Genomic DNA, 10,389 nt, shown 5'->3' with positions numbered 1-10,389 from the left:
TATTTAACATCGTTGTGTTCTAAAGATATCGTTGTCCACATCATTTGTCTTCCTTAGATCAACCTCGATCACTATCAAATACTTTGTGTAGAATTTAGGTTCTACACCGAAGAGATGGAATCCTGAGATACTGGAAAACTATGTCCATGAGGATGACATCCCATTTATTCAATCGTTGGCCATAAGCCAAGGTTATCATCGAGATGGATATTGTTGGAGCTATAAGAAGAATGGGATGTACACTGTCAAGTCAGGTTACTGGGTAGCAAATAACTTGCCTAAGAAGGAAATATTGGAGGTGCATGAACCTAGTATAATGAAGCTACAGCCTTTGCTTGGAAAATAAAAGCTCTTCCAAAAATCAGACATTTCATTTGGTAGATGATATCTATACAGTTAGCAGTGACAAGTAATCTGAATCATCGTCATATGAGATGCGACAACCATTGTCCTCGTTGTGGTGCAGAGGATGAAACTATAAATCAGGCCATTTTTGAATGCCCTCCAGCTATACAGACTTGGGCACATGCGGCAATCCCAACACCTCCTACATTATTTCCAAGTGGAAGCTATTTCACAAATATTGATTACCTATTCTAGCGAAAAAATGATATTGAAGATCCAAATTTGGACAAAGACCCATATCTTTGGATCATTTGGTATATTTGGCAAGCGAGGAACGATAAACTCTTCAGGGAAATAGACAGGAACCCTTTGGAAACTGTCAGACATGCTGAATCAGAATGTCACCCTTGGTTTGAAGCAAATCAAAGATCGGAGGAAGAGGTGGAAGCACAAAATCCAGAACGGCCACCAATCTCAGAGAGATGCATGATAGATGGATCATGGACACATGACGCATTTTTTAGTGGTTATGGATGGACATGGATAAATTTTAGAGGAGTGATGCAACTATTGAGAGCAAGGAATCAATGCAGACGAATCTCACCATTACATTCAGAACTGGAGGCTTTATCCTGGGCAATGGAGTGTATGCTCGAGGTATCGACATTTCAATTCTTTGAGACCGACTGCAAGGACCTAATCTCGATGATCAAAGACCCCGGAGCATGGCCGAACTTTTCTACTGAGCTGGAAGAGTTTATGAAGTTGAAAAACAGATACACGGAGTTTTCGATTGTTTTTTGTTCCTCGTTTAGAAAATGTATCATCTGATTCATTAGCTTAGCTGGTGAGATCCTTCCATAAGGACTTGTACTACATTGGTTGTTCTATTCCGATCTGGTTTTCCGCACGACCTCAAGCTTGAGTAATAGAACAGCCGGTTCAAGAAAAAAAAAACACCAATTTTTTATAATGTACAAGTAGGTCTCACATAACTTAGCCGGATAATTTTGTGCGTATTTTTTAAGATCTATATAGTCACTTACATACATAACTATATAGATCTTAAAAAATATGCACAAAATTATCCGGCTAAGTTATGTGAGACCTACTTGTACATTATAAAAAAAATTGATGTTTTTTTTTCTTCAACCGGCTGTTCTATTACTAAAAAAATTATATTGTGTTTAAAAAAATATAGTTATGTATATTTCTTTTAAAAACGCCAAAACTCATTCAATAAAGTGCTTAAATTTATGAATGTTATAAGTTTACAAAATTAAAATTGTATAAAGAGCAGTATGGAGAGAGATGTATCCAGCTATATGGAAGAATCGTATGTGTGTACATTACTAAAATGTTTTATTTTAATAAGTTTATTGTACAATAATGTTCACCAATATAATAATACTTAAATATTTCTTCATTGAAGGAACCTCTATATAAACGGTGGGAGTTTTGTGAGAATCTTCAAGGTGAGGTCGAGAGCTTAGAAAAACTAGAGTGTGAGAGAGAGTGTTTGTTTGAGAGTGAGAGAAAGAAAAAAAGATTTTGAGTGAAATTAGGGTTTTACTTCTCATTCTATTTATCTTAAAAGTGTCAAAATCCTAGTTTCTTCGGTTTCCTTTCTTTTTAATCGTCTGTCTTGCTTTAAAACACAAATCACGACTTTCGTATGAAGTGTTGTTTTATGGATTTATATTTTTTTTTTCAAAATTCATCCAGTAGACACACTTTAGCCAAAACAAAATCAGGTGTTTTCTAGAAATCAAGATCCTAAATACTATGATTTTTCGGTCATTTAACATTCTTTTTGTTGATTTATAGAGTTGATCAACTTCGTGGGCATTTTTGAGTTCCCTCAAGTTTGATCCTCTTTTTATTTATTTATTTGTGGATATATTTCCATAGTTTTGATCTAATGGAGGTTGCTTATTTCAAACCTCTTTGATCCAATTTATTTCTACAAAAAAAAGTAATCCAGTCTTTGAAGTTTTTTCCTAAAAAAGACAGGGTTTCTTTTAACAGGTTTCTAAATATAATATTTTGTTCTTGTAGCATATCTTTTTTTGTTTCAGGAACCTCTCATGGCGGATTTCTTCAGTAGCAGCCATGGCGGCGAACTAATGGAAGCACTTCAACCTTTTTACAAAAATGCTTCCACAACTGCTTCAGACTCCGCGTTTGTATCTTCAAACGCTGCATTTGCGTCCACGCCAAATGATCCCTTTTCTTTTTCTTATTATAATTACCAGCCTCAAAATATCTCTTCCTTTTCCACAACCCACTCCGATTATGGATCCTTCCCGGATATTTATCCTGGATCCATGACCTATCCATCTTCATTTCCCTCGAATCTTCAAAAACAACCCGATCAAAACTACCAAGCTCAGTTTCATTACCAAAACGATTCAACATATACTCACCAAGACAACCATTATATGCTCAATTTCGTCGACCCAAACAACTCAGATTTTTTAACCCAACCTGATCCGGTTCCAAGTTCGGGTTCAGTTCCAAAGCCGAGTAAACTCTATCGTGGAGTGAGGCAAAGGCACTGGGGAAAATGGGTTGCTGAAATTCGTTTACCCAGGAACCGAACTCGTCTATGGCTCGGAACATTCGACACAGCCGAGGAAGCCGCGTTGGCCTATGATCGTGCAGCGTTCAAGCTTCGCGGTGACTCAGCTCGACTGAATTTTCCGGCTCTACGATACCAAACTGGTTCATCTCCCTCTGATATCGGCGAATACTACGGACCTATTCAAGCTGCCGTTGACGCCAAGCTCGAAGCCATTTTTGCTGAGCCTAAGAATCAGCCAGGAAAAAAAGAGAGAACGTCGAGAAATAGAGCTAAAGCTACGCCTTCTTCGATTGATCATTCCACGCCTCAACAACAATCAGGGCCAGGCGAGAGTGATGGGTCAGGTTCACCGCCTTCGGATATGAAGGCGCTGGAGATGTGTGTAGAGACACCGATTCCGTGGAATGATAATTTCATACTTGGAAAGTGTCCTTCTTACGAGATCGATTGGGCTTCTATATTATCGTGAAAATTTATGATTTAATTAATTATTCTTTAAATCAAGATGTTGTATTTGTGTTTAAATTTCTAGTGGTCTTAGTTGTGCCTACTTTCAAATTTGTGATTTAGGAAAGTATAAACTGTAAATTATGAAAAGTAGAAGGTTTTTGTTCATGTCGTACCATGCAGATCTTTTCATTTAAATACTAAAAATTTAATTTGGTTGGTAATTTTTTGTTTGAAAGGCTTTTTTTGGTTGGTTGGTAATTGGTATCAAAATTTCCCTCTCTTCTATTGTCTAATTCAACATAGCCAAAAATAAATGGTATAAAGGCGTATATGGATGATCATCAGTTTGCAAGGATTTTATGGTACATTTAGAAGAAACAGAATAATAAAGTTTTTAGTAATATTGATGTTGATCCTCGAGATCCCATGAAACTAGGAGAGACTGAATCTCAACTATGGGCAGAGGCTCAGGCCTCAGCTACAGGTGGAACAACCCATGTGCAAGAAATGGACGAAATAAATTTACCCTTAATCCCGGGTCACTGGTGTTTCACGAATGAATCATGGAAAGAGCATGATTTATTTTTGGGACGGGGCTGGTATAGCACGCTACCGGGTTTCGAGGGACTAATGGGGGCAAGAACACAAGAGCAAGTCTTTTGCCTTTACACTAAGAGATGGAAGCTCTCATATGGACAATGGAAAGCATAAAGAACTTACGTCAATATCATTTTACTTATGCGACGGATTGTATCCGGTTGGTGAAGATGCTTTCAGCACCAGAGGATTGACCGGCATTTGTGAATTATTTGGACATCAAAATTCTTCAAGAAATTTTTACTCATTCAAAAATCATTCATATCAACCGAACGCTGAATGCAAAGAAGGACAATCTAGTGCAGAGTGCCAGGAAATAAATGTCGTTCGTTGTTTATATGAATGCAGAGTGTCAGGAAATAAACGTTGTTCGTTGTTTATATGAATGCAGAGTTACCTGTTTGCAAAGTCTTCACAGAATTTGTTAAGGTTGATGACAAAAAAAATTGGTATAACTAAGAAAATTATAAACGTTTTACTAAGAAGAGAATAGAAAAATTTAAAATATTAAATTAACAATTCAATAGAAAGTAATTACACGGTTGGTAGACGGTTTTACAGTTTTAAATTTAAGTAGTGCTTCTTAAGTATAACGGTCCCATAGTCGTTGTCATTTTGATAATAGAGGATAATGATATACTATGATAATGGTAGTGACGAGTTGGCTGCTATAAGGGTGGTGACCTTTATGGTGCGACCCTCATTCCGTTCCCGAAAAATCATCTTGATGAGTGTATACTCGGAGAATGAACAATATGGCTGTTTTCTTTGTTCCATTCATTGAATACATATTCAAAATTAGAGTGAAAGATTAACTTGTGATTTAACCATAATCCATCGGAATAATAAATCTTTGAATGAAAAAAGTCAAAAGAGAGAACTATAACGCACGCGTTAGCTGTCAACAGCTGAGCATGGACACTACGCAAGACATGTCTCTTTGTCAATTTAACTACCGACATATTCTTGAAGTCAAAGAGTTTACTAAAAGAGAGCAACGTACCAACACAGCTCATATCTTAATTTATGGACTGTTCGTTTTGCGCATTCTTTGAATCTAATTTCGACCTATAAATAATAGTCGAAATTCGGTTGTGAATTTTAAAAGTTTATTTTTGGGTTATAATGTTAAATTTATTTATCAACAAAAAATTTACAATACAAAAAATTGAAATGATTACAAAACTTAAAACATATAACAAATTTTCTCCCGATCTTGGATCAGACCCAGAGTCTGACCTCGTGTTATAAAAACCCATTCAATAATTTTAAAATTTTATTTTTTATATCATTGAAAACTATACTTAAAAACTGGACAAAGAATAATCTAAATAAAACGAAAATGAAGAGACAAAAAATATTCTAAAATATATTTTCATATATAATATTCTATACTTAAAAACTATATATTTTCATATATAATATTCTAAAATATCATTTTTCATAAATTATTATAACAAAACAATTTATAACATTTTGGAGCCCATATGTATGATGGGTTCCATTAAAATGTTTGATCCCAATGATCTTAAACCCGACTCTGTGTTAGATAGGCATTTTTTTTCATCCGACAAACCATTTTGTAATGGTAGAGAACCATGTTGTTAGGACATAATGAAGATACCATGTTTCAAATTTTCTTGTCAATTGTTCGGATGAGTTATGGAGCTGTGTGGTAGATACTGTTTGGCTTCCTATTGTTACGTTTGCGTTATACGCCATGGATCACTGCTTAAACAATCAAGAAGACATGGTTCAATAGCAGAACATTGAAGAGAGAGGAGTGTGGTATCAATGATGTTCTAGTAGGGATTTGGTCATGGTCGGAGTGATGCCGTAAGCTCCGTCCATATGGGGTATGAGTATTGACGAGCAAAAAAGGTGGTTGCAAGTCTCATTTCACTCTCCGCATAAATGACAAGCTTGATTCTCACCCTACACTCATGTATGATCTCCGTTGAAAACATGTTTTGGAAAGCGAACCACACAATGAATGAAAAGCGAACACTTCCTTAAAAAACTGAACCAATGCCCTCCATTCCACTTCTTTGCTTTGGTGCCTTGTTGTTCACAAGTTTATTTTGTGGACTAGAACCATGTCTCCACAATACACGATAGCTGCTACATCCTTGAGGGTGGTGGAATAGAATGGATGCGGGTCATCATATCCCATATGTGATAACCACGACATCATCCTAAATTCCACTCTCAAGAAGTGGCTGCAATGAAAACCATTGCATACCGAGTTATACCTATCACTTTCATGCTTTATTCTCCTGCCATATTAATAAGTGTACTCATGTTTAACATATTATCAAGCCAAAAGAGTATTTTTACCATCACCAATATCGAGTTAGAGAAATTCTGATGACGTTGCCAAAGTTTTAGAAGTTTGCACCAAATCCAAGAGCCTGAATATTGATCACTCACATCACAAAACATCAATGCCATAAGAGATTCGCCTGATTGCAAAATAATTCAAAGAGATCCTGAGATTGTAATTGGTATCCAGATTTAGCTTAAAACAAATACACGAGAGGAGTCAGCCATACTCCCGAAAATGTCGATAAAAAGCATAAAATCCGCAAGTTTGAAAAAAACAGAAATAAAACTCTCAAAGCACCTGTCCGATAGCAATCACTCCTACTCGTCAGTCTCACCTGAAAGGGGAAGGAATAGGAGGGGTGAGTAACATGAGAGTTACTCCATGAGGTATGGGATGCTAAACACACAAACCACTGACTTGAGTAATAGAACTTCCACTATGGAAGTTTAACTCTAACATGAACAAACAAGACGCTTAAAGCATCACACAAACACAACACAAACATTGCGATGATAGCATATAGCTAGTCCATACACCCCGCATCTCCTCATACGGATATATATATACATACGCTGCGTCGCTCGTACAGTCTGTCTCTGTACCCCCGCCCTCCAAAGCTGCGTCGAATGCAAACGTCTCTGCCCCCATGCCTCACACAATCTGCATCGCTAGCCTAGACGTCTCTGAGCCCCCGCCCACCAAAGCTGCGTCGCTAGTCCAGACATCTCTGGACCCCCGCCCTCTCACATAGTCCCTACTCATAACTATGTATACATACATATATATAGCATCTCTTAACATCACACAATCAAATCAACGGTTGAATCTTCTAGACCCTTAGTTCCAATTTACAATGAATGAACTAACTAACAATCAAGACTCAAACAGCCTCAATTCAAACAGACGGATCATGATTCGAAATTTAAAGTACGATAGAGAGAATTCTACACTGGTACAAAATTTACGGAATAGACCCTTACCTTAGCAATGTGTAAAAATGATAGCTATGAACTCCAGCTGCTCAAACAAACTCCAAATCTGAAATCAGGGCGAAAAATCGAGTCAGAACGCCCTTCGAACGGTCCAAAACGGATAACCGGCGATCTAGTCAAAAAGTCAACCCGCTGGTCAAAGGTCAACCCGGTCTGCTCAGACCCAAGCCGGTCAACCCTTGACCAAATTGAAATCGAATTGAACCGCCGGTTTTCCTTAACCGGATTTGATTTCAATTGGACCAGATTAAAATTGATTACAATTCGGTTTAATCCAAACCAAACCAATTCCCAATAACTGATCGGTTTAATCAATACAAAATCAATTGGCTAACGGAACCGGCTTGACTGGTCAACGGCTTGACTCGCTGAGTCGACTCGGGCGAGACACCGAGTTACCGGCAAGTCGCCGAAGACCGGTCGCCGGCGGCGGCTTACTGGAAATCACAGGCGGCGGTGGCGATGCGGCGGCGGCTTCCCGGCGGCGAACAGACGGTGGCCAGCTCGGTGGCTCCGGCGAACGTCCCGCGGAGGCGGTGACGCGTGAGATTCACGCACGGAACTTTAAATAGAAACTCACCTAGGGTTTTATGCAATGGGCCTGTCTCTTGCTGGGCCAAATTAATTGGACCAAATAATGGATAGTTACACGACCTTTCTTTGCTTGTTCGAATTTAGAGACCCAGCCATAGAAATCCACTACGCCTTCTCTCTATTGTGTTGTGTAATATTTTCAAGGGTCTGAAGACGGAGCATCAAAAATTTGTTGTGTTCCGAAGTTATTTAGTTGAACGCGAACATCATAAGAGAGAGCTTTACTTAACCAAGAACGAAGCCGCTTCATGATCTTATCGATGAGAGGCTGATAGTCGTCAAAAGTCATTGATTTCATTATGAGAAGAAGTCCCATATACCAAACTGGGAAAGTATCAACATGGATGCACATGTGTTGTACTTCATCAGAGAAAATCTTATTTATTCTCTCTGCAAATATATATATGATTTTTTTTTCGGATTGATTTTCATGTCTGATAGCATCTTATTATATAATGTTTGTTTTCTTCAAAGTTGCTAATTAACATGATCGCGACATGTGTCAATTAATTTATTAAGATTGTGACATGTGTCAAAAATATGTTACAATTCTCTTTTATTAGGAGTTAAAAGGATTTAGAAAAAAAAATTTATTATAACATTTTTTGGAGACTAGAAAAGGTAAATTATTACAAAAAAATAGTTTATTGTTATTTTTAGGAATTTAGAAAAGGAAAATTACTATTACATAGCCTTTTACAATTATATTTTTATGGTTCTTTTATAGTCTTTTAAAAATATTTGATAGTAAATTTATTTTTTGAAAATTCTAGAAACAAAGAATAATTGTAAAAAAGCTTTTTGAAAGTATTTGTTTTCTTTTTAAAATATTTTATATATTTTTCATCTTTAAAGATACTAAAAAAAGATATTATAAGAGAAAATATTGATTTTTTAAAAACAAATCTGAAAAGAACGAATTATAAAATCCTACATGTAGAAGAAATTATTTAATAAAAATCAAATAGAAAAAATAACTATAAAATAAGTGATATTCCTTTTTTAAAACCTAAGAAAATAAAAATGTTAAAGGACTCTTATTATTTACATATAAATAGCTATGTTTCCTTTTTAACATATAAATGTATGCTACAAAAATAAAAACCAAAATAAATATTATTTTCATATCTGTATTTAGGTTTAAGTTTCTTCATATTATTTTTACAAAAAATAGTATTTACAAGAAAAATAATATCTGATTATTTTCTTTTAATTTCTGTAAACAACTCAATTTTGTATTATCCTTATTACATCTTATGATGATAACACAATTTTTTTTTTAAATTATGATGTTTTTGTCGTACATACGAATGTGTGAATATGAGGAATATCTATGTTTTTGTGTATAAGACACAATATATAATTGACTAAACATAATTTTTTTAATTGAAAATATATTAGTTTGTATAAAAATCTTAAACAAAAACGAATTATAGTTGGAATTTTTATTTTTATATTTAAATTAAAATTAATTTATTTCTTTAAAATAATTATATTTTCTTTTTAATAGATAATTTTGTGTTAAAAATTATAAACCAAAATAACTTCAAATATTTCACCCGATATGATTATGACATTTGTAAAACTTAATTGTGTATGTATTAATAAAAATTTATCATCATGTGAAAATAACCTTTTTTTTTTCTAAAATCTCAAAGAAAAGAAATTTGAAAAATAATTTTTTCCTCTTTTAATCTTAGCCAAGTAAGATTGCTTCCTCTCAAATTCTGACCAAATAGAATTGTAAAAGTAATTTTTACTTTTAAAATTTGATGATAAATATGATACTGAAAATATGTAATTAAAAATATTAGTAATATTGAGAAAACGAATTTTGAAAATAGCAACTTTTTAAAATAGTTAATATTTGCTGGAAATAGTTATTTGATAGTATTTTTATTTTCGAACTCCTAGAAAAAAATAATTATAAAATATTATGTAATTTTAATTTTCTTTTCTAACACCCTAAAACTATAAAATAATATTTGATAGATCTTTAACTTAAAAAAAAGAAAATCCTAAACAAAATAGATTTGTATCATATTTGATAGTATATTGGGAAATGGGAAATTGCCACAAATACCACATTCATAGTACCACTTTTCATGTTTACACTAACCACTTTTACCCTCACTTTTAATGAAGGGTAAAATACAATTATACCCAATTATACCCTTAGGGTTAACTAATCTAGACATAGGGTTTAGAGTTGAGGGGTGGGGTAGGGTTTTTGGAATGTGAAATTTATGATTCTAATAAATATATAAATACTTAAAAAATATAAAAAAAATTAAAAAAATAGTTTCAAACATAATTTTCGTTTTTCAAAAAGAAATTTGAAAAAAATTAAAAAAAAAATTCGAAAAAAAAAATTTGAAAAAAAGTTTTATAAAAAAATTCGAATTTGAAAAAGTATATTTCGAAAAATAAAAAAAAATTTTATTTTTTTTTTTTTTTTTTATTTTTTAATTTTTTTTTATTTTTTTATTTTTTAATTTTTA

General features: G+C 34.1%; 1 protein-coding gene across 1 annotated transcript; it reads left to right on the top strand.

The window, feature by feature from the left end:
* The first annotated feature begins 1,804 nt into the window (after positions 1-1,804).
* LOC106449093 (ethylene-responsive transcription factor ERF055-like) lies at positions 1,805-4,152 on the top strand. Its single transcript, XM_013890900.3, has one exon. The coding sequence runs from the start codon at positions 2,433-2,435 to the stop codon at positions 3,396-3,398; it is 966 nt and encodes a 321-aa protein (XP_013746354.1). The 5' UTR covers positions 1,805-2,432; the 3' UTR covers positions 3,399-4,152.
* Positions 4,153-10,389: the final 6,237 nt, after the last annotated feature.

This window comes from Brassica napus, chromosome A5 (genome assembly GCF_020379485.1).
Source record: "Brassica napus cultivar Da-Ae chromosome A5, Da-Ae, whole genome shotgun sequence".
Classification (NCBI taxonomy): Eukaryota; Viridiplantae; Streptophyta; class Magnoliopsida; order Brassicales; family Brassicaceae; genus Brassica; species Brassica napus.
This window is presented reverse-complemented; position numbering and strand designations above follow the sequence as displayed.

Coding starts and splice junctions, on each gene's coding strand:
- LOC106449093 (XM_013890900.3), top strand. CDS start 2,433: ATGGCGGATTTCTTCAGTAGCAGCCATGGCGGCGAACTAATGGAAGCA.